Source organism: Pseudoliparis swirei, chromosome 5 (genome assembly GCF_029220125.1).
Source record: "Pseudoliparis swirei isolate HS2019 ecotype Mariana Trench chromosome 5, NWPU_hadal_v1, whole genome shotgun sequence".
NCBI classification, from domain to species: domain Eukaryota; kingdom Metazoa; phylum Chordata; class Actinopteri; order Perciformes; family Liparidae; genus Pseudoliparis; species Pseudoliparis swirei.
This window is the reverse complement of record NC_079392.1, coordinates 22,557,216-22,581,545: the sequence shown is the minus strand read 5'-3', so window position 1 is coordinate 22,581,545 and position 24,330 is coordinate 22,557,216. Positions and strand designations below refer to the sequence as shown.

Genomic DNA, 24,330 nt, shown 5'->3' with positions numbered 1-24,330 from the left:
GAGCACCCAACATGGCAGATTACTCTCATTACCTCAACGAGGAGGGAAAACATTACCAAGTGGCAGAGGTCCTAGCATAAATAAACCGAGCCGAGGCGAGACAGGGACGGAGGTAAGCCTTCTGTCTGTGCCGCTGCACCGCAATTAAAAGAGGTTACTAGAGGATTACTGTAATCATATAAGAACACACGGTATGATATTATGATAGCAATGGGGGCATGGATGCCAACCGCTGGAGGTGGAGGTACATGGATAGTTTTCTATAGGCTTTATGTAGCTGCACAACATAATTACAGAAACCTTCAGATTTTCTGTGAGAAAGTTGGAAAGTATTTTGGGGCCATTTTGGTGGAATGTTTGTGTCACAGTGTCATATTGGTTTACACCGTTTATTACCTCATGCACTTGTTGCATGTTTGGTCTTGGTGCCATGATTGTTCAATGCTTTATTGGATGGTTTTGTGTATCTTTTTTCTTCTTCGATACTTATCAGTTGTTGTGTATTTGTTGTTGTGTATTTTTTTCAGTCAATCGATGCAATACAATATTATTCTATATAATGTACAAAACAAAAAGACTGAAAAGGTATAGGTAGAAGCAAAAAATGCTTATATATTCCTATCCTAAATTATTATAATCAAATAAATCAGAAAATGCATATAAAATAAAGAAAAATAATAAAGAAAATAATATATATATATATATATATCAGTAAATCCATGCCACTTTAAGTTCTGCAATTAGTTTTACTGATGCTCTTTAGAATCTTTATTTCTTAATTATTTCACCTGTCTTGGTCAGTTGCAATGTACAGTATTTCTCCATATTTTAGATCATATGGTCTTTTGTTAACTCAGAAATACAAAAGAAAGCTTTCCCGTAATAAAGGACTAACATATTGTCAATCTCCTGTGAAAACCATGCATCTCCAAAACTTCATACTTCAAATAAAAATAAATATATTGTTGATATTCTAACTATATTGCAATGTGTTTTTAAACGTGTACTTCTTATAGATACTACATAGGGAGGTGAAGTAGAATATAACACTTTTTCTACTGTAACTCAAAGTTGTGCGAATACATCAACTTCTATTAAAAAGACGTAAACACGTGCAGACAGTTGATGTCAGAGCTCTGCAGCATCCAACATGCTGTCGAGGGGCGACCGCATTATGGAAAAGGACACATGACACGTGCAGGAAGTAGGAGCATTAAGGAGGAGACGCATCACTTACCGGGCTGCAAACAGCGAGCATCATGGGTAATGATGTGTGTTAGAACACGGTGTCCTTCATATTTTGTTGACAAATATTGAATGAAAGCACCATCCAGTGCCGAAACTGAATAATTTGTGGTTTGTGTGTTCATGGGACATTTTTGTTTTTATTAGCTTTGCACTATTTTTCATTTTAAAAAAGTGTGAGAAGAGTCTCCAGAGCAGCAGCATAGGAGGGGTAGTAATTCCCCCTCTTTTACCTCCCTACCCCTCTCTCTCTCTCGCCCCCTCCCACCGTGACTCCCTCGCTCCCTCCCCGCCTCGCTCACTCTCTCTCTCTCTCTCTCCACTCTCTCGCTCAGCCTCAGGACTCCAGGTCCAGGTCCAGGTCCAGGTCCAGGTCCAGGTCGACTCTCCAAGCGAAGATGCAGGCGCTCGGGGCCGCGGGAGTCGGTGTGCTGTGGGCGCTGCTGGCCGCCGTGGTGCCCGGCAACGTGTCGGAGCTGGCGACGCCGGCGCAGGAGGAGCTGAAGTCCGAGTCCTCCCTGCTGAAGCCAAAGGTTATGATCGCCATCGTGGCGCGTAACGCGGCGCACAGCCTGCCTCACCACCTGGGCTGCATCGAGAGGCTGGAGTACCCGAAGGAGCGCATCGCGATCTGGTGAGAGAGAGAGGAGGCAGTAGACTGAGTAGAGGATGGAGACAACTGGCTTTTTAATTTCACTTTTAGGTTCAACTGTTCTTTCAAGGTTATACCCGTCATCTCTCCGTAGTTTAAAAATGCATGTGTGATTTTTTTCAGAAGTCGTAAATTGTGCAGCGGCGCGCGCGCGCTTACCGTGGAAGCCGCGTGTCCCCGAGTTAATTATAACAACACGTCGTCAGCTATCGGTGCGCAGACCTGTTGCGACGTTTTTTCTTTCTTTTTTACGATGCACTTACCTCGCGTGTCTGCCAACATCCAAAGTGCACGCTGTGGGAAAAGATGAAATAACTTCTGTGCATGTTGGGGTATGGGCTTAACCCTTAAACCCCCGTCTGAGTCAGCACTAACCTGCGGAAACGGGGCTTTAACACAGTAGGTACGAGGGGGGGGGGTCACTCCAAGGAGGGGGCCTGGAGTCTGTTTGGTCCCAAAGAAGCAGCCTGAGATACTGTCAAGTTATCAGAGAGGGGACCCTGCAGGTGAGGGGATGAAAGGAGACATTGAGTTGGTCTGACAGCAGGATTGGGAGTGGGGAGACTGAGACTGTTCGCGCGCGCGCGCGTGCATGCATGTGTGTGTTTTGGGAAAAGTCATGCGTAAAATGTGTGAGGGTTGAGCAGGCAGAATTCAGGCAGGTTGATCGTGAAAGTGCAACAGATATGAAGAATGTGAAGTCCGCTCTGGTGGTGCATGTGTGCAATGCTTCACCCCCCCCCCCCCCCCATGACCCTGTTGCACATTCTTGTGCTTCGTTTTTCCACCCTCTCCTTTTTGCTGAATGCCTTGCTTTTGATTTTGTTGAGCGACTGTCTGTTCCTAATTCAGAGAGACCCTCATCAAAACACACACAACACACACAACACACACACACACACACACATAATTGCACGCTGGAGAGCAACTCAATACAGTGAGAGAGGAAGGGGCCCATCTCTCTCTGGAGCTCAGTGACTGAGTAAACATGGCATTGTTGGTTCAGGGCCCCCCCATCAGTTATGAGTGGCATCTCTCCGCCCTGCAGTCAGTTATATGATATTTACATTTGAAGCAGATAACACCGAGTATGTTTATCGTCACAGCAAAGTGTCAGAGAGAGAATAAGCACACGCACAAGTTGCCTCTGACCTCTGACACAGGACTGTTTATTTCAGCCGCAGCAGAGCCCCTCATCTGTGGCCCGTCAAGCATTCTGATGTCTGCACGATGTTCATAATGCACCGTGCTTTAATAAATCCAGTAAGATTACCAGTGAACACAAACGAGCCTCTTTAGCACACGGAGAACACTGTGATCGCAGCACCAGGGTCGTCCAAGAAGACATTAAATGATCAAATTAAAATGAAAACCACAGCGCGGTGCTGATTTGTTTCCGTGGGAGTGATGCATTTGAAGAAAACGAGCGTCAATTGGAACACTTAAAACATCTCTGGTTATGTTGGAGTGAGTTTTTCTCTCAGTGGGAAAAAGTTAATTGGCTTCTTTTTTTTCGTGGCTAAATTGGTTGAGTAAAGTTCTCCACGTAGCTCACGCAGCTCTGCGCCTCCTTTGTTTCTCTTTGCCGTCATCATCGCTGCCCGACATGTCAGCCAAACCACCCAATGAACTTCCAAATTGTAATTCAACTCTCACTAAAACCGTAATTCCACATTATAGCCTTTCACAGTGCGTTGGAGCGCAATGATATGACATCAGGACAACTACCGTTTAGAAGAGAAGAGAAGTCGTGAAGGACTGAAGCAAATCCAGGGACAGTTTTTACCTCCAAGATGATGTCACGCTCCTACTATTAAAAACCTGACATTTCTAAGTCGGGCGGGAAAGTAGAGCCAGGGCGGGACGATGTGAGACGAGGGTCTCCAGCTGGACTGGAGGTTAAAGAGCTTTGCATTTGTACACGACACACCATCATCAGCCGTAGAGCCGCCAGGTATCTCCCCTTCACCACGATCACCAGCTCCTCGAGATAGACAGAGGACAGATTGACGTAGAGTTCAGGGGAAACTTCAGCTAGAGGCTGTGAAGCCCCTTTTCTTTTTTGGGGACGGGTACACAATGTTCCTCCCTCTTGTTCCACTCTGGAGGCTCCAGGCCTGAGCAGAAAAGAGGATTGTTATTCCTCCCCACTACTCATTTCAAACATGCAATCCCAGGGAGGTGGAGTAGAGAAGAAGGATGTTGATGATTAAACATAATAATCAGGAGGGTGATAAAAGGGAAGAGACACACGTAATAGTGTAGCAGCAACAGCAGGACCCCGGCTCCCTCTTTAACCCCGAGGCTTGGCTCCGATGCTGTGTTTTGGTTGTGCTGCGTCTGTGTTTATGTGCATGCATTGCAGTTTTAAGAATTTTTTTATGAGGATGAACAGTTGCAGAGCGTTCTGCAGTTATAAAAGTTAACGATACGTTTTCCTTTCTGGCGTGGAGGAAATGCAGTTTACAATATGGCGGGATACACTGGATGAAACATATTTTTCCCATTGATCCAAAAGAATTTACTCTACAGTTCTATTGTTTCTTTCTTCATGGTAGATCAGCTTGTTTTTTACATTGCATTACTCTAACAATTCAACGTTTTGTAGAGTCATTTGACTTCATTTGTAGTTTCACAGTCCGGTATTACCATTTTCAGAAAATTGCAAGATTCCACTGCGCCCGAAGAAAAATCAGTAATTGGAGTCACTGGACGCAGCTGATTCAATGATTTTCAGCTTGAAAGAGTCTTCAACATCTGAACAACGTGGTTAGATGACACACTCATGCATGTTCCCAAATATCTCGACAGGCTTCAGCCAATCTGAGGCTGCTGGGAGGACCAACGCTTCCAGCTTGGGCCTGTTCACATGATAATCTGCACCGATCACCCGGGTCAGGGCTCCTCCGCCCGGTTACTTCAGCCCCCGACCGACTCGTGCTGACAGTTGTTTGGTCAGTAAGATTTGCCTTTACAAGTCTCCCCTCTGCAAGTAGTTGCAGTTCTGCCAGAGAGGTGGCAGAGCGGCGAGAAAGACTCACACTCTGCTGTTAAAGAATGAAAGAATACAGGGCATTAGAGAAAGAGGGGGACGGGCGGAGAGAAGGTGGTCGACAATGTTGGGAAATTACCCAGGGGGCATTTAGCAGGTTGGTTAATCCACATTCCCGAAGTAGTTTACAACAGCCACCTGCTCCTAAACTCTTGAATGCAAGTGACGATTCAAATTAAGGTTATGAGTTAAAAGCCAGCGGCAGGTTAGCTTAGCTTAGCATAAATACTGGAAACAGTCTGCTGGGCCTGGCTAGCAATCTACCTACTAGCACCTCTAAAGTGCACTAATAATTATTAGCTTGTTTGTTATGTCTTGTCCAAAGAAACAAAGTGTAAAGCAACAAGTGGAGACTCCAGTTTGTGTGCTAAGCTAAGCTAACCAAAAGCCTTGGAGGCACAACAGTGGAGAGTGACGCTAACAGGAGGCCCAGCTCAGAAGAGCTTTTATCTTTTGCCAGCGAACCGTTGAGCTACTATTTTTAGTAAGCCGCTTCAAAGGAAATCACCGAGGATTTGATAAGCCGGTAACTTTGTGTTTGTCTTCAGGTTTCGGGCACAATGCAGACACTTCTCTCTCTGCAAGTCCGGGCCAGCCTGTTATTGTTTTCCGCCTGCCGGCTGTGCTCACCGCGGAGAAGTGCTTTCCCAGGTGCTGCGCTGGGTGTCGAGAAGATGATTTGTGGACTGATCCATAACGAGGCCGTCGGAGCGCTGACGTCATCAGCCTTGCCCCGCGCAACCGGCTTTCTCGCTTTCGCAATGTCTTGTTGTTTATTTACTCATTCATCGTACGACCACTTATTTCATATTTATGACTATCATTGTCCTACTATAATGATAGACAAGGCCGGGTTGGGGATTTGTGGTGTGAACGTTCCACGTGTTCACCTTTTAAACAACCAAGTGTATATATCATTATACAACCGCATGGTGCAACCACTATAAATCCTGATGCAACCAATAGCACGATGTGACTCCATGAGTCAATATTTTTTCCCACAGTTGCCCAAATACATGCATGCTGAAGACTTCACGAACAGAATAGTGTGTATACTGCAGCTCCTGTCAGACACGGAGAGACGTTTAATATAATTGTAACCTGTATCTAGGAGGAGATTGACGTGAGATCATTGGATACAGTTTCACTCAGGACTTTGATTTGATCAAAATGATTTGATCACCATGTCATATGGCGTGAACAATATTTAACTTGACAAGTGCTCTGAGTTTCACAGAATTAAATGGACTATTTGAATGCTGAGTGAAGCTTTTTTTGACTGTACGATTTCTTCTATAGTGCGAAATTTGAATTTTTAAGAGCCCTTTAGAGGCAGAACATGTCTGTACCCTAATGGGACACTTACATGTTGGTTTACAATATCTTTTTTCCCTTTTTAAATGTTTTACCTGTAAATAATCTCAGAATTTAACATTTTTTTTTAGGTCAAGCATGAGCAATGTGCTAGATTTGAAGGATAAACAAATGTGTGTAAAGTAAAAAAGTAAAAAACATCCTACACATAAGCGGAAAAAGCAATTTAATATGCAGGAAATTGCATAAAGTAGCACGTCTTCACTTAACATAACAACTGAAAATGTAACTTCATGGAGAAAAGGGACACAGTGTCCAACATATGTTGAGGTTGCATGTTAGCTTTACGTCCCTACAATTACGCAGAGTATATATGCTGTTTTTTTCCACTGCCTTCTGGCGAACACACGATTGACTTCTGGAGATTTTTCCTTTTCAGTTTGGCTGTTTTGAGCCAGTCAGCAGAAGCGGCGCTCCCTGCAGCTTTAAATGTCATCAATCATATGGATCACGAGACCAAAAGAGGGAGAAGTTTGACTTGTGCTTTAATACGAGCTAGTTGGAAGGCTCAGCAAATACGCCTTCCAACTCCCAGTCGGCATTTAACACAGGTGCGTTATGAAAGGTGGTTGTGTACACGACAAAATCAATGCTAAGAAGTCATCAATATCTCTAATGTTAGCATTGTAATGAATCAATAACATCAGATATTCACAATCTTTGTCTTTAATAATATCTCCACACACATGCCGCTTTAGAAAATATACATCAATCTGTCATTTGTCTATTCAAAACATAAAGATGCACGGCAAGCTTGAGCATTTTTAGTGTGTTTGGCTTTTATTGCTATTTACAAAGCAAATACATTGCTGCTTATTTTCACTCACCTTCTGACTAACATATGTTACAACTGTGTTACGCAAAAAAATGGAAAGATTCAAACGAGCCAAAAACGTATCAGTTGTGTGGCGTTGGATCGTCTCCAGGGGCCAGGTGCGCCACCTCAGGCTCCATTCCTCTGTGGGAACGCACCAGTGAAGCACAGAATGTGCCTGGTTATGTCACGCAGGGACTCGGGCCATTTTAGGATCGCAGTTTCTCCCGAGTGTCTGGAATAAATTAACAGAAATGGGATGGGCTATCGTGTGTGTGTGTGTGTGTGTGTGTGTGTGTGTGTGGGCATTTGTGAATGATTAGCAGCATATGCTTTTGCTGTGTGTCGATTTGATCACGATACTGGCACGTGTGTGTGTGTGAATGCTATAACACACATGATGGGTTCGTGCTCCTCCTCTGCTTCACTGGCTCGGAACCAGTTTTCCATTCACGTTCCCAGTTTCCTCACACGGCTCCCAGTGAGCCAGAACCTCCATATGTGGAGTAAAAGGCCACAATCATCTCTGACCTCCCAATCAGTGTCACCTGAGGAGTCGTACTCTGGAGCCACGACCAATCCGTGGGAAACTGGAAAGGTTTTTTAAATATCTGCTCAGGTATTTGACGCAATTTCCAGAAAGTCAGGCTGATGTTCCCCAGATAAGAGTGTGTGTCTTCCTTCTGGACTGGAGCACCGTTTGCATGAAAGAACTGATATAAAAACTCGTGAAGCCACCCATAACTTTTTACGCAAAGTTTGACGTCAAAGCCAACCGCTCATTTACAGACACGACTCGTCTGAGTCTTGGATGTAAAACATCTGGCAGTAAGAAAGTCAGCCGTCACTTTCCTCAGGTAATGCAACGACATCTGGAGTTTGATTCATCCATCAAAACGTGTTTGAGTTGCTTTAAACGGGGAAAAGACATCACTGAAACAATGGTTTAAAATCAAGTAAGTAGCTGCAATGACATAATAACCTAATAAAGTTATTAAACTAAACTATACTACTTACAGCTGCCCTCTTGTAGTGGATTGGCCAACTAATTGGTCATTTGGTTTTAGTCGACTGAGATTAATTCAAATGATTATACTTTTTACAGTTTTTTACTGCATTTTCATGCTGGATAAGTTATTTTCCCAAGCGGTGCTTTTGTGTGATTCTTTGTGGAGAAACTCGGTTTTACAAATCTGTCCATCAAATCATCCAGTAGATTCGTCTGCTGAGAAATATTTAGAAACCGCTCAGCAATATGTAGTTCAACTTTCTTTTTAAAAAACTTCTCTAAAACAGCAGGGCCCTGTAGCTTTTCGTACAAGTTACTCAAACAGTGCATCTGATGGGGACTATTTTCAGCAGTGGATTGATACATATTTGGTGGTCTGTTGAGTGGAGAGCAGCCGGGCAGTGGATGTGTGGCTCATTGACGTCTTCTGACTGTACATCATGTGATTGGTGAAATGAGATGGATTGAGTCTCTTTTTCTCTCCGTACTAAAGCTGCACGGTATCAGTGGAAATACATCCAGTACATTTCACACATAATGATGATGGTAATAGTAGTAATTTAATAGTAGTACTTTTCCAAAACACAGTGACTTCAGAGCCTAATCTCTGCCAGCCTTTCACTGAGCCTCGATCAACGCGCTCTCTGTGGAGCTGACGGGGTCGGACCCGCCGGCCCGGTCGGCCCGGTCGCTAGAAGGTATTCATGGGAACGTTTTCTCTGTCGGCCCGACAAATCTGTTCAATCAAGTTTGAGAAAACAAAGAGAGTGAACTTTCTAATTCCTGAGACTTTTTTATTTAGCTTTCTCTCTCTCTCCCTCTCCCCTTTCTCTCTCTCTCCCCCTCCCCTTCGAAGTGAAAATGGCTGTTTCCTGGCATTATTGTTGAGAGCAATAATATAATTGGCAAACACTGAAACACACAATGGCACGAGCACTCTCATCTGTAGAGGGAGGGGGAGGGAGGGAGAGGCCTGGATTTGGAACAAGATATTGGAGTAAAGAGAACGAGTGAGAGGAGGAAACTGTTCACTCTTCATCAGCGAGGGAGAGTCTTTTAGAGAAATGTGAAAGACTGGTGCCTGTGTTTTCATAGAGGAAATATAATATTAACACCATCCATCTGTCTGTGTGTGTGTGTGTGTGTGTGTCATCAATTTCTCTGTGCTCACCCCCCATCACACTCCTCTCATGTCCTTCCCAACAACTGTCTGTTCGTCCATCTGCTTTTTTGAGTTTGTTTCCAATTTATGAGTTTAGTTTGACTTCACGGCTGCATTTTGTGTCGTGTGTCTGATGGATTTAATTTATTTAAATCATAGATATTTTGGTTACTCTGTTTGTCTTACAGTCTAACTTGTCATGTGTCCTTTAAAATACAGTTGAAGCATGTTTATACAATAGATAATTGCCCATTATTGACATGAAGAGAGCAGTGGGGCTCAATGTGATTCAGAAACAATAATTAGGGGTTTGGTTCAAAATATTTGATGTCAGCCAGCTAATATGACAGAGTGAATGGACATTAGCTGGAAGAAACATGTTGTTATCTTATGACTGAACCGCTAACCAGAGTTAGCGAAAAAAAGGTCCAGAACTGCAGGGAAAGAAGGTTTTAGATTGGAGATTCATTTAAATGTAGAAACAAATATTCCATCCCAGGAGATCACATTGCATCAGTGTGTAGTAACATACCAGGAGACACCTTTTAGTACCAGGGAAGCCTTTCCTGTGGCCCTGGTCTTGAGATACCGAGCGAAGGGCATGCATTTGTCCCAGTGGCCATCTGCAGTACTGCAAAAGAAACACAAAGAAATATTAAAAAAGTTATTTCTGGAAAACTTTTAACTTGGGACTCGGGTCTGCAAACAAGGAAAAAGGTCCATTTATGTGTGTACTATGAATTCAAGCACCGATAATTAAATGGTTGAACGTGTAGAAAACTACTTTTTTAAGTGTGTGACTGCAATGTAAAGCTTATGGGAAGGAGCGGTTTGCCAAAGCACACCAGAGAAACACTTATTTGGTCTTCGTGCCGACTGAAAATATCTTATTTAGCAATTGAAGAATCTCTTGTTTCAAACCAGGCGCTTCAATGCAAACGCTCAGCGAAAAATAATGCGGAGGGTCCGGGTCGTGAACAGCAACGCGGCTCCTCTCATCCCATCTCCTACCAAACAGTGAACACTGTCTTCCCTTGATATCGAACCATGATGAATATGCTTTCCAAGTCTTGAATAGGAATACTGAATATCACACTTCAGTGCAAGCCCACTGGTCCTGGCTACTTGTGTTGACCCTGAGAGTCATGAGGAATTTCCCATTCACCTCCATCTGTCTCTACACATCCATCTAACCCCTCCTCTTTCTTCAATGCCCTGCTAGGTCATCAAGAGGCCTGCTGCCACGTCAGCCTCAAACTACACTGCCAAGTCAGCACACACACACACACACACACACACTGGCATAGTCATTATGTTTTAAAGGCATCTACGCTCTGGTCTGAAAAGAGGCCTTCTTGCTTCTTAATCACACAGCATCCAGTCATCATTGGCAACGATATTAGATTGTTTATTTAATCAACAGAGCTGAGCTGACACTGGCCTGTGTTTACCTGAACGTCTCTGAGACAAGCCTCTGTGTTTAAGGCCAGATGTCGGCCCTCTCCTCCGTGACACCCGGCCTGTTATCTGACACACTCCTGCAGTGGATAACCCGAAAAGAAAAAGTGGGCTGGACAGAGAGAGAGAGAGAGAGAGTCAGGGAGAGAGCGATTAAGTGGGCTTATGGTCACGTTACCGTCGGTGATGGAGCTGCAGATGTCACCGACGCATCGCAAACGGCTTTAGTGTCATGATCGATGATTTGGAGTTCTGTTTGAGGACAGGTGTCACACGTGGTAGGCGTGGGGAGTCGGGACAGATGTTCAGGTGCACTTAGATTCATTCGCTAACGAGGGGAGAATAAATGTATGTCGGATGGGGAGCGAGGGAGTGGCGGGGCGTGGAGGTGAGCTCTGGGGGAAACATGTGGCGTCCAGATGCTGATCATAAAGACAGGAAAGGGGAGAGGACGCCCAACCTTTAAAGCTGCAGGCAGCGGATTAACGAGGCTACAATGTACTGTGAACCTCCTCAAAACAGGCATGAGGAGAAGAGAAAGAGAGAGGGGTGTGGAGGGTGAGGAGGGAGAGGAGGGTGAGGAGGGGGCCCATGCTGTTGTATCTTTGCTGCATGAGATGAGCATCGTGGATCTCCATTTGAATATTGTCACAGACGTCCAGGATATGGCACCGAGGTCACAGCCCAGTGCAGCTCATCTGCGGTGGGTTATCTTGCCCGAAGGCAGAGGAAGAAGGACGAGCGTGTCTCAAATGAAAGGAAATTGAGGAGAGGATGACTCCATAGGATTTGTGGGACGCACAAAAGGAGGCAACGATGAATTGACTTAATGCTGTTTTCTGTCCTCGGTCAAACGTGCAGCTGGTGTGTGAACAAAAGCCTTTCTTTGTTTCACTCCCATCGCATGTGTGTGTTCAGAGCTCAGCGGGAGGAACCGGAACATGAAAGACATTTCATATCATCATCAACAGATAGATTTATCTATTTACATTTGAGCCTGAGAATGTTTCCCTTTTTTATTGGCTAAATCAACTTTTTTTTTTTATGGAACGAATTGTTCAATTGAGACCTTCAACCTTCACCGACTGGTTGCCAGGACCCAGGAAACATAAAACACATGTCCTGCCAAGAAGAGCTTATGAAAGCACAAAAATGACTTTTTTATGTTCTTTCTGATTTTTAAAGAGCCAAAGAAAAAGCATTTTCATGTGATATTTGCAAAAAAGTTAGTCTGATCATTAATCTTAGGTTTTAATGAGCTCTCTGAGTAATTCACCAACATGATGAAGCTTTATTTATTAGTTTTATGTATAATATATATACATATGTTTATATATACACTACCGTTCAAAAGTTTGGGGTCACTTAGAAATGTCTTTATTTTTCAAAGAAAAGCACTGTTTTTTCAATAAAGATAACATTAATCAAAAATACACACTATACATTGTTAATGTGGTAAATGACTATTCTAGGTGGAAACGTCTGGTTTCTAATGAAATATCTCCATAGGTGTATAGAGGCCCATTTCCATCAACTATCACTCCAGTGTTCTAATGGTACATTGTGTTTGCTAATCGCCTTAGAAGACTAATATCTGATTAGAAAACCCTTGTGCAATTATGTTAGCACAGCTGAAAACAGTTATGCTGGTGATATAAGCTATACAACTGGCCTTCCTTTGAGCTTGAAGTTTGAAGAACAAAATTAATACTTCAAATATGAATCATTATTTCTAACCTTGTCAATGTCTTGACTATATTTTCTATTCAATTTTCAATTCATTTGATAAATAAAAGTGAGTTTTCATGGAAGACACGAAATTGTCTGGATGACCCCAAACTTTTGAACGGTAGTGTATATATATATATATATATCTGTGTATATATATATGTGTATATATATATATATATATATGGTATATGCATAGTTTTTTTCCTTAAACTTCCCAGAAGTTCCCTCCAGTTAAATCTCTGCCTGGAGCGGACTCTGTCATTGGAAGACGGCGTGTAGGAACACATTTATCGCCCCCAGCGACCTGCAGTTTCGCGGTTTCAAAAACATGTATAATGTGTGTGCACATGTAGGCTACTCATTACCTGCGAGTCCGGGTGTTTCACTGTGTTTTTAGTCCACGTTACAAAAGCCAATCATCAAGCGGCGGCTTCCTCCGTTATTACTCCGATGGGCTTCCACACACACACACTCCAACAGGTACATTTAAAATGGTAAAGCACCACTTGTGCAGCAGATAAATCACCATTCACACTGCTGTAAAAGCAACATTCCCACGACACAAAAATGAACATCCTTATGTTTTGTCACACATCGCCAAGTTTAGACACGTACACACATGCTATTAAAAGTATTAACCCCTGTGACTCCTTCACGCTCAACGTCTCTCTACAGCTGCTGGGGATGTGTGATGATATGTATCTGTCTGACTGAAGATTATTGAAATTCCAAAGCCGAGAGGCCTCTCTTCTCTGACTAATCCACGTGTGCAGTGCAGGACTGTGCATGTTTGTGTGAGATACGTGCGTGTGTATGTTTTTCTAGCGATATAAGCGTCTGTGTGCATTTCTGAATTGCAATTCTGATGGTGAATGTCGAGTGTGAACACTGTTATCATGCCTTTTTATCTCTGTCCAGCCAGTCAGAAATTGGGTGTGATTTTGGATGGAGCTCAGTGAGGAATATTACAGCAAGCAGTGGAAAACTCCATCTCAGTGTGTGAGACAGAGAGAGAGAGAGAGAGAGAGAGAGAGAGAGAGAGAGAGAGAGAGAGAGAGAGAGAGAGAGAGAGAGAGAGAGAGAATTACTTCAGCCGTTCCTATTTTAAAGCTCAATTTAAATTTAAAGACAGCCGATGTTTCTTTTTCTGAAACTCGTACAGAAGTGATAGGGATGCGCACAGTGAGACAGTTATTTTTTTATTTCTTTTGCACAGATTTACATATCCAAACTCACACGTACAGTAGTCGCAGTGTCTTCTTGCGAGTGGAAATCTCTCGGTTCCGGAGCCGCTTAAACCGAATAAGCGGCAGCTTCTACGCGGACATCATTTGCGTACACACTGGTGTTCTGTCCATCCGTCTGTCCAATACCTCTGTGTCCACTTGTTGACTCAATACTCGGATTGAATCAAATATAAACTTCAGGGCGAGTTAATTGGATGGGGCGTCCTGGTGGCTGCGTGTGCTTGGTGTACCTGCTCCTCAGACTGCAGCGGTGCAGTGAGGAAGAGCTTCCCGTTCATCAGACCCTTCATCGGATAAATGTGGAAGCCTGATCGTCTCGCATAACGTTGTGCGTTGGTGTTTTCAGGGCGGCGACGGACCATAATGTGGACAACACCACTGCCATGTTGAGAGAATGGCTGAAGAGAGCCCAGAGCCTCTACCACTACGTGGAGTGGCGACCCATGGAGGAGCCCAAGTGAGTCACGCCTCCCATAGGAATCACTTGTTCAGGGCTTCTGTCCTACATTAGTTCTGGTTTTCTCACGTTGTTAATCGGACACGATCAATAACCGAGCCTCGTGTCTTTGGATCAGGTCCTACACAGACGAGTGGGGGCCGAAGCACTGGCCTCCCTCCAGGTTCAACCATGTGCTGAAGCTGAGACAGGCGGCGCTGAAGGCTGCCAGGGAACGATGGGCCGACTACATACTCGTAAGACTTTGATACCGTTTTGATTCGTATGCAATAATTCAATATCGGTAGCGTTTATTGCAAACGCGTATCCGGTTTAATTTTGTAGAAACGGATCGGCTCTGTGAGGGAGATCGAGCTGCCACAAAGGTTCTGCCTGGAGAGTTACATTGTAATAATCACGGACAATACAATTTAGTTTTAGTTCCACAGACGCCAGAAGCGTAGCGCATAAGTCAGCAAGCAGCATTGGTGAAGTAAGAGTGACAAGTGTCCGGTTAAAATCAATCAAACTTTATTCGTACAGCACCTTGCAGACAGGCGCAGATCAAAGCGCCTCAGAGAGGACTGACGAGCTGGAAAAAGATGACGGAACAACTGTGGCCAGTGAAAAGAGAAGAAAGCAATTCAGCTACTTAACAATTAAAGAGTTTAAGATGAATGCACACTGGACATGAACATGATATGTGTAATGATATAGAATTTAAAAATATAATGACAGTAATAGCAGTAAAATTAGATTATTATGAAATGATACAACCTAAATGCCATGAAATAAGCAATGAATAAAATAATACAATTAATTAAATACAAAATATATAGTAATATAAATGAATAAATAAATGATGATATATAATTTAAAGCTATGACAGTAATAGCATTAAAACTAAATTATTAGGAAATAATACAACCTAAATGCCATGAAATAAGCAATGAATAAAATAATACAATTAAATAAATACAAAATATATAGTAAAATAAATGAATAAATAAATGATGATATAGAATTTAAAGCAATGACAGTAATAGCAGTAAAACTAGATTATTATGAAATAATCCAATCGAAATGCTATGAAATAAGCAATGAATAAAATAATACAATTAAATAAATACAAAATATATCGTAAAATAAATGAATAAATAAATGATGATATAGAATTTAAAGCTATGACAGTAATAGCAGTAAAACTAGATTATTATGAAATGATACAACCTAAATGCCATGAAATAAGCAATGAATAAAATAATACAGTCAAATAAATACAAAATATATTGTAAAAGAAATTAATAAATAAATGTAAAAAATGTCCCCCCGCCGTAGTTTGTCGACAGCGACAACCTGCTGACTAACCCCCACGTGCTGAACCTGCTGATGGCTGAAAACTTGACCCTGGCTGCTCCCATGTTGGAGTCCCGCTCGCTCTACTCCAACTACTGGTGTGGCGTCACCCCGCAGGTACAGTTTGGAACTTTTAGCGTACAACCCCCCCCTCGGTGCGTCCGCTCGGCTAGATTCACCCTCTTCATCTTCCTCCTCTGCGTCAGGGCTACTACAAGCGGACCCCGGACTACCAGCCCATACGGGAGTGGAAGCGGCTCGGCTGTTTCCCCGTTCCCATGGTGCACAGCACCTTCCTGGTGGACCTGCGTCGGGAATCCAGCCGAGGCCTGGCCTTCTACCCTCCTCACCCGGACTACAGCTGGGCCTTTGACGACATCATGGTGTTTGCTTTCTCCGCTCGTCAAGCAGGTCCGTACGAAAAGTCCACTCGCAACAAACTACCACATTTGAAGCAGGGCTGCTACATGGCAGCGTCTCTTTGAGGACCGCCTGTGACCTCATCGGCAGGCAAACCGGTTTGATCCGGAGGGCTTTTCTGCGTTGGTGTGCAGAGACAGGTGGATCCATGTGTTTGTCATGACCGTGCAAATATACCAGTGTTTATAGATGTGTGTGTTTGTGTTGAGGAATCATCCATAGGGATCAAACGGAGCCATTGAGCTTTCCATTGCATAGACACACACACACACACACACACACTCAGACAGAGACGCAGGCATTTTCCTGCGAACATTAAAAGTAAACATCAAAAGCATTCACAGAAACATAAACAGACCCGACTCACAACAATGCACAATAGTGCATGTAAACATACAGCATTAAAATGACTATTTCACTTTTGAACGCATTGTTCTTCTGGAGAAAAAAAATGTCAGATTCGTGAACAATAAAACACACAATTGCTTTAATTCTTCAGCGTGGCGTGGTTTGACCTCGAGCTCATGTCATTAAATACGTGTGTTACTGTTGCACTACACTTTAGCGCTCACTATTATGTCTCTTGTACTTTTTAGTTAAACTCACGCCGGCTTTAAACAAACATATTTGAACCCATGCTATGTCAAAATGAACTGAAATGTAAAAAGTAGGAATCTTTAAATTAAAAATATCAAATGCAAGTTTTCATCAATTGAAATACATTTGCATTACATAATTAAGGAATGAAGCGATACATATTTTACACAACAATGATGGATATTTCTTACGATTTTATACTCGATAATTGAAACATCTTACTGCAACAGGTTGCTTTAAAAGAGGAAACCGTTTCGATGGACGGACAATGATGACGTTCGTCTCTAGATGTGTGTCGTCTACATGCTGGTGGCCACAAGGGGAAACATACTGCATTTCATCTCTCAAAGAATGTAGAACACTCTCCATATATATATAAACATAATCATCATTTACTGGATAAGCTTTAACAACCACTTGAGAGGAGCACCAGGCGGCTCATCTTCACTGTATTTATTTGCTTGTGTGTGGCGTGTCGACGTCAGTGTAACGCGAGGCCTCAGGACCCGAGGTCGTCTAATTTGCATGTTTATTTAAATTATTTGGGTCAAAAGGTTTCATTTGCAGAACCGTGTGTGTGTGCGTGTGTGTGTGTGTGTGTGTTGCAGGTGTGCCGATGTACGTGTGTAACAGAGAACATTACGGCCTCCTGCCCGTCCCCCTCAAAGCGCAGCAGAGTGTGGAAGAAGAAAGCGAGAGTTTCATACACACCATCACGGAGGCTTTAAGTGAGTTCACACACACACACACACACACACACATAGGTAAACACACTTTACAGCTGTTGTCTTTACTATCCATCACTCTTTGATCACTCGGGTTTGTTTCTTCTCCTCCTCCTCCTCCTCCTCATCCTCCCTCCCTCTCTCTCTTTCTCTGTTGTTATTCTACCTCCACCTTCCTCTCACTTTTGGCCCTCCTCCCAGCTCCGATTTTAAATACAGCAAATTAAATAAACCAGCTGAATTTATTTATTTATGTTTTTTGCCGTCTTTACCGCTCTCCTCCCTCTGTCAACAGTTGACCACGACATCGAGCCCTCCGAGCACCTGTACACTCCGCCCTCCCCGCAGAGCACCATGGGCTTCGATGAGGTGAGTGAGGAGGAACAACTTCGGTCACCTTTGTATATTTACTGTTAAAATCAGCATCTTCTTCTTCTTCCTTTTCTACCTTCTTTGCCCTTTGACCCCTTAACTTCTGTTGCATTACGCTTCCACGAAAGAGAAAACGTGACAAATTGCCATTCGGGAAGAAGAAAAAAAAATACTACTTTCAGAATGAGGTTTCAGAGCTTATTAAAATGTTTTCTCTTTTTTATGTCCAGGTTTACCTGATCAACCTGAAGCGTCGGCTGGACAGAAGAACCAGGATGTTGAAAACGATGTCGTCGCTGGGGATACATACCACGCTGATGGACGCGGTGGACGGAAAGTAGGTCGTGCACACGATGAACTGAACTCTTCAACTGTGCTCCCTGAGTATCATCTTTGATGATGCCTATATCTACACAACAGAGCTTTGGTGTTTTGAAGCAAAAGCCTCAATTTACTTCCCTCGCTCGGCGCTTACTTTAATCCACCGTTGAGAATGTCCTAATCCTCCGTCCAGCTGTTGTTTGGCTAACACCGTGTATTGCTTGTTGCCACTTGTTGAGTTTTTCCAGTAAAGCCGTTTTCACCGACGATGACTCTTCTCTTCCCGCTCCGACCCGTGCGCTCCCCTTCTCCGTCTCTCTCAGGGCTCTCAACACGTCCCAGCTGCAGGCTCTGGGAATAGAGATGCTGCCGGGCTACAAGGACCCGTACTCGGGCCGAGTGCTGACCCGAGGGGAGATCGGTTGCTTCCTCAGCCATCACTCCGTATGGAAACAGGTGAGAGCGCCTCGATATGGAGAAGCTCAGTAAAGAGTCTGTCTCACCACCTTTAGCTTGTTTTCCTTGTTATAAGATATAAATAACAGCACAGTCATCACCAGAAATAATTTAATTTTAAAAAAAAAGAGTTAATCTGGACAAAACCTCAGTTGTTGTTTTTTCATCTTAAGGGAGTTTGTCTTGTTTTCTTGCCTTCAGGTGTTGGAGCGCGGCCTCCAGAGGGTTCTTCTTTTAGAGGACGACGTGCGGTTTGAACCCCGGTTTAAACGACGGCTCCAGGCCATAGTAGATGACATCGACAAAACCCAGCTGGACTGGGACCTCATGTAAGAACACACACCGGCTCACAGTTTGTATGCCTCCGCGTCGGTGACAGCTTTGTATTTTTTGGAGTTATATATCTCAGGAGCGTCTGGAGGGGATTTAATTATATACAGCACAAGCGTCCACGATGGACCGACTAGAATTGGGCGGTCAAAAGGTCACTGTGACCTCACAAATCTCCTTTTTGGCCATAACTCTAGATTTTCTTGTGCTAATTATTGCTTATAACAGGTGGAGGACACAAGCGCAGGAGACGGTGAGTGAAGAGCGGGAGTCGATATACAGCTGCATGTGAACTGATGAGCAGCAGGTGCGCTTGATTAGCTGATTGCAAACAGGTGCACGTGATGAGCAGAGATAATTAGCAAAGGGTTGCCACGGCCAGCACACACAGACAGACAAGCTGGGGTAAATACACACGTTATGGATAAGGGTACAATTGCGAAGTGACGGTTTATTTAGACGTACATGGATATGACTGGCATGTATAACCATGAGGGGGTAACACTTTTAATTAAATTTTTCTTCTTCTTACTTCATGAATGTTTTGTAACCAACGGTTTGCGTCCATTCGTGTGGTCATCAGCCCTTTGTGTCTCCGCTGCAGCTACGTGGGCCGTAAGCGCATGCAGGTGCAGCAGCCGGAGCAGTCGGTGGACGGCGTGAACAACCTGGTCAAGGCCGACTACTCCTACTGGACGCTCGGCTACGCGCTGTCGCAGCAAGGAGCCCGGAAGCTGCTGGCCGCCGACCCCTTCACGAGGATGCTGCCTGTCGACGAGTTCCTGCCCGTCATGTTCGACAAACACCCAAAGTCAGTCTTTGCTTCTTCTTCTTTTTATTGAAGAAATAAAAATAAAAAAAAGTAAACAGGAATAACGTGTGCATGCGATACGAAGGCTTGGAGTTGTATTTGAGGCATGTCATGCAGAAAACCGCAAAGCTAAAAGAAAAAGAAAAAAATAAGAAATAGCATTTTCACAAATACACACAAAGTTCCTTTTAGCCTTCTGGTTTTATGAAGAGACACATATATATATACTGAGGGCCACAAATAAGTGATCGCAGGTGCACTCTATATCAGGTGATCCACATTCAGAATAAACATGAAGATGCTAAAGTATAAGCTTTATTTGTGGATCCAGGGCATGCTCCTAAGCGGACTCGAGGGCAGTAAAGCAGCACAGAAATGCTGAAGGACCTACTGTACAGTAATTATATATACATAGACACAAACAGGCATTCTCGCTGGCGACTTTTGAGAAAGCGGCGTAGTTTGCTAGTTTGTTCTCGTGTGGTAGGCCACAACCTCCAGCCAGTTCAACTCCACGCCGTGTTCCCTATATGTCTCAACTTCTACGTCCTTTTTCTTTCCCTCCTTCCCCGATTACTACTTCTTCTTCTTCTTCTTCTTCTGCGCTCCCTCGCACACACAGGGCATGGATTGTTCTCGGGGTTCATTGGGTACACAATGCCTGCTTTTCTTTTTTGTTGCTGCTTGGGAATTCTTGCCCTGCCCTGCTCCACCTCCGCCTCTTCTCCTTCCCATTTACGTTATCCTCTCATCCTTTTAAGTCCCCCCGCTGTCTTTCAAAAGCTCTCCTCTCCTTCTTCATTTCTGTATTTTTTTTTTTTTTACATTGCTTGTAACATTCCCTCACTCCCCCTCAACAGACCTTTACTTTCTTTGCAACACCTTCTCCCTCCCTGTGTCACCCACCTCTCCTCCCCCTCTCTCTCCCTCCCTCTCTCTCTCTCTTTGAGGAATGTGGGCCAGCACGGCTCTTCCTGCTGGTTGGAGAAGGGGACAGGATTCCCATTGATAGAGGCCCGAGCATGGGGGTGGGGTAGAGATGGACACCGTGTGTGTGTGTGTGTGTGCGTTACTATATAAATACATGGGGATGTGTGTCCAGTGTGCAGCGTGTAGATTACTAGGTAAACAGTAAGAGAAGGTGAGTTTGTTAAAAAGGGAAAGCAATGGGGAAATATGGACAGAAATGTCAAAAGATGGCTGGGAAAATATGTCCAATGTGTTGTTTTGGTGCCTAAATGAACAGCGGGGGATTGTGTGCGCTGTTTAGATTGTGGCGATTATGCCGCACGTTGTTTTTCCGGGGGAAGGAGACCTCTATCGGGCAGAGGAGTACAAGACAGCGCTCCCAGTGGAAGAGGCCTTCTTGTGGGGGAAATGCGTGTTTGTTTGTCGTGTAATGAAGGTGTCGGGTTTCCCCGTCCTCGTGAGGCGCAGACACGTCTCAAACAGGACGGCAGCGAGTTGACCTCTGTGATGACCTCTGTCTGCACGAGCCGCCAGGGCGACGTGTCACAGCCAAACATCCCTCGTTCCCCCCCCCCGCCGGGCCGGCTGCAGGCGGACGATGACGGGCCGATCGTAGCTCTGGGATGTTTTAGAGTTTGACACGATGTGATTATGTGAAGAGGGTTTTGAAATGCTGCGACGAACGGTTTTTAAAATGTTATTTATCACACGCGGTGTTGCAGTGTACGGTGATGTCAAGGAGCTGGTGCTTGGACTCTACTTTACTTATATGTTCTGTTTTTTTTGGTCCATAATACTTTCATGCTGTTGAGGGATGCGACTATTGTCGTCATTAATAATCTGCCAATGATTCTCTCGCTTGGTCTCTAAAACATCAGGAAAGAGTTGAACATGATCATTATAATTATTATAATTTCCAGAAACCAAGGCAGTTACTCTTCAATTCAGTTTGTTTTGTACAGCCCATTCTCACAAATTACAAATTTGCCTCAGAGGGCTTTACAGTCTGTACACATGCAACATCCCTGTCCCAGGAAAAACTCCCTAAAAATAGAAATGGAACGGTCCAAAACCTAAAGATCTCCAGATACGTACCATATATGACGATATGAAAAGCATCAGATCCTATTTGAGAAGCTGTAACCAGATAATTAAGTTTTTATGCTCACAAAAAAAGGACAATCAGCAGAATAATCCGCTCCATTGTAAATGATGTGCTTTTCATTCTACTACATTTATCTACAGCTATCGACCCTCGTTACCTTTCAACATACAAAACATGTGTTGTGTACCGAGAGATACAAAACATTCCTGTCATGACGAAATAGTGCCGCAGTGAAGAAGAGTATCCTGTTCCTATATTTCATATCCTGTACATCTGCTGTCTGTGGTGCAATTTAAATCCGGCACATTGAGTATGAACGCCAGAACTTCCAGTAAAAAATATGTCAGTGTAGCAAAAAAGTCCAAACCGTCCTTCCTTTCTCTTCACTTTGGACAAAGACACAACGGACGTCACATTTCGAGATGTCAACATGTTTGTTATTGCACGAGCAACGTCTTCTTCTTCTTGTGAGTCGATCTTTGACCCTGGTGTCATCGGTCATTCACATTTCATAGCGGAGAACTGAAGCTGTTCTGAACGGTACCATCAGAACCCGACACCTCCAAAACCTGCCTGTGTGCTACGTTCTCGGTATTGTTGAGTTAAGCTCTTTAAAGCTTGCTAATTCCTTAGTTTAAGAGAAAAAAAATCCTTCACAAGTCACTATTTGAAGTTTCCCAGATGTACGGGTTTGCTCCTTTTCTCTGTTTGCTATTATACACTCAATACTTTTGGTTTTTGTACCATTTGTGGACAACACAAGACATCACCTTGGACTCTGGGATATTCTTAACCCTCCTGTTACCTTAGGGTCAATTGGACCCCATTCAATGTTTAATGTCGGTGTTCTTTCGGGTTTTTCACTGTCAAACATATAAAAATATCAACTTTTTTATATATTTAAAGGGCTATTTAGGTCGTCAACAAACAAACATAAAGTACCTGACACTTAAACTTGGAAAACAATATTAATTCTAATAATTTTCTGGAGGTTTTAATTACTGGGGTCAAATTGACCCCGAGGGTAAAATATGTCAGTAAATATAAAGGTAACAGGAGGGTCAAACATTGAATGGGGTCAAATTGACCCTAAGATAACAGGAGGGTTAAAGACATTTTTCTGCAACACTCATCACTTCTTCGTCCCTCTTTCCCGTCTCCCGCCTTCTGTCCCCCCCCTCCTCCTCCTCCTCCTCCTCCTCCTCCTCAGCACTCAGTTCATGTCTCACTTCGAGCCGCGGGACCTGAAGGCCTTCTCCGTGGAGCCGCTGCTCATCTACCCCACCCACTACACCGGGGAGCCGGGCTACATCAGCGACACGGAGACCTCCACCATCTGGGACGACGAGGCCGTGTCCACGGACTGGGACCGGCAGGACGCCCGCAAGACGGCGCAGCAGGACAGCATCCGGCCCGTGGCGCAGAACAGCGTCTCCGGAGAGTCGCCGCCGCCGGCGGCGCGAGCCTCGCGGGACGAGCTCTGATGACCCCGACGCTCAGAGGGAAAGACACTTGGAAAAAGAAACTTGAACTACAACTACTGGATATTAAATCACATACATATACACACACACACACACACACACACACACACACACACTGATGTCCAAGTGGATAAAAGCAGAGTGAAGATGTTAATCTCCTCTGCTGCTTGATGAAGGGACATTGAGGAAGAGGAAGAAGAGGAACCGTGACGAGGGCCAGCAGGCCTTTGAGAAAAGCTTTATTTATTCCCCATGTGCCTCCTCTGGGCACGTGGACACACTTACAGCCTGTGAACCTTTTTTCTTTTTTTTAGCAACACATGGAAGACAGCTACCATAATTTAAAAAAAAAGGTAAATCATTCCGACGAATCAATTTTGATGTTGTTTTGGAAGAATATTTTTACTTAAAAAGATCAGATTTGATTTTTGTTTTTTACATTTCATGGACAGCAAAAGAATAAAGCAAGCTGTCTGAAAACAACTCGTAAGCGTGCGTGTGTGCATTGACGTGTGCATGTGTTGACAGAACTGAACATGTGTGGGAGGAGGGAGGACCCAGGAGTGCCTCAGATGATGACACACACACACACACACACACACAGAGCAGGACAATAAGGGATGTTCCTGGGCTCCGTGTTGCTGTCATTGCAGATGTCTCACGTGCACAGCGGGCTGGTCCTGCTCGTTAGCGTCTCGGCCTCAGGATGGATCACATATGCACTTCAGACCGCTGCTTTCAGAATTTAAACGTGTTGAATATCTTTGGATGAACTGAAATATTCATGTCCTCGACACTTGGGTCAGTTGTGGTGCCGGGCTGAACCAATAAAACAACTTCCCCGTTTGTGTTTCCCGCTCACTGATTGCAGCACAAACTGACACGGATGTCACCTTATCTTCAGAAGTTCCAAATCAATACATTGTGAAAATAATCGCCCAAATTAATCAATCATGAAAATATTAATTAATTTGCAATCTTCAATTGGGGTTTATTACCATTTGTTTTTGTTTTTAGGGGCTGTTTCTTGGCTAAAAACAAGCAATTGTATAATGTTTTTAAACCAACAGATGCAGAACTAACCCTCGAAGTCAACATGTAATAATTATTTGGCAATTTAAAGATACAATAAATACCCAAATTGTACATTACAGTCTAATAATTAAAATGGTATTAAAATAGTGGATTCTTAAGCCGAATATTA

General features: G+C 43.8%; 1 protein-coding gene across 1 annotated transcript; it reads left to right on the top strand.

Annotated features, from left to right (window-relative positions):
* Nucleotides 1-23,972, top strand: colgalt2b (collagen beta(1-O)galactosyltransferase 2b). Its single transcript, XM_056414308.1, has 13 exons — nt 1-112; nt 1,581-1,879; nt 14,091-14,201; nt 14,320-14,437; nt 15,519-15,653; nt 15,743-15,947; nt 17,162-17,281; nt 17,574-17,647; nt 17,881-17,987; nt 18,295-18,427; nt 18,629-18,756; nt 19,362-19,568; nt 22,853-23,972. Exons 2-13 carry the CDS (start codon nt 1,644-1,646, stop codon nt 23,124-23,126), a joined length of 1,848 nt encoding a protein of 615 aa, XP_056270283.1. The 5' UTR covers nt 1-112; nt 1,581-1,643; the 3' UTR covers nt 23,127-23,972.
* Nucleotides 23,973-24,330: the final 358 nt, after the last annotated feature.

Excerpts from the sequence above, each read along its gene's own strand:
- colgalt2b (XM_056414308.1), top strand. The coding sequence starts at position 1,644 with ATGCAGGCGCTCGGGGCCGCGGGAGTCGGTGTGCTGTGGGCGCTGCTG. Across the intron at positions 14,202-14,319 it reads CGACCCATGGAGGAGCCCAA|GTCCTACACAGACGAGTGGG; the intron begins GTGAGTCACGCC and ends TCTTTGGATCAG. Across the intron at positions 15,654-15,742 it reads GGTGTGGCGTCACCCCGCAG|GGCTACTACAAGCGGACCCC; the intron begins GTACAGTTTGGA and ends CCTCTGCGTCAG.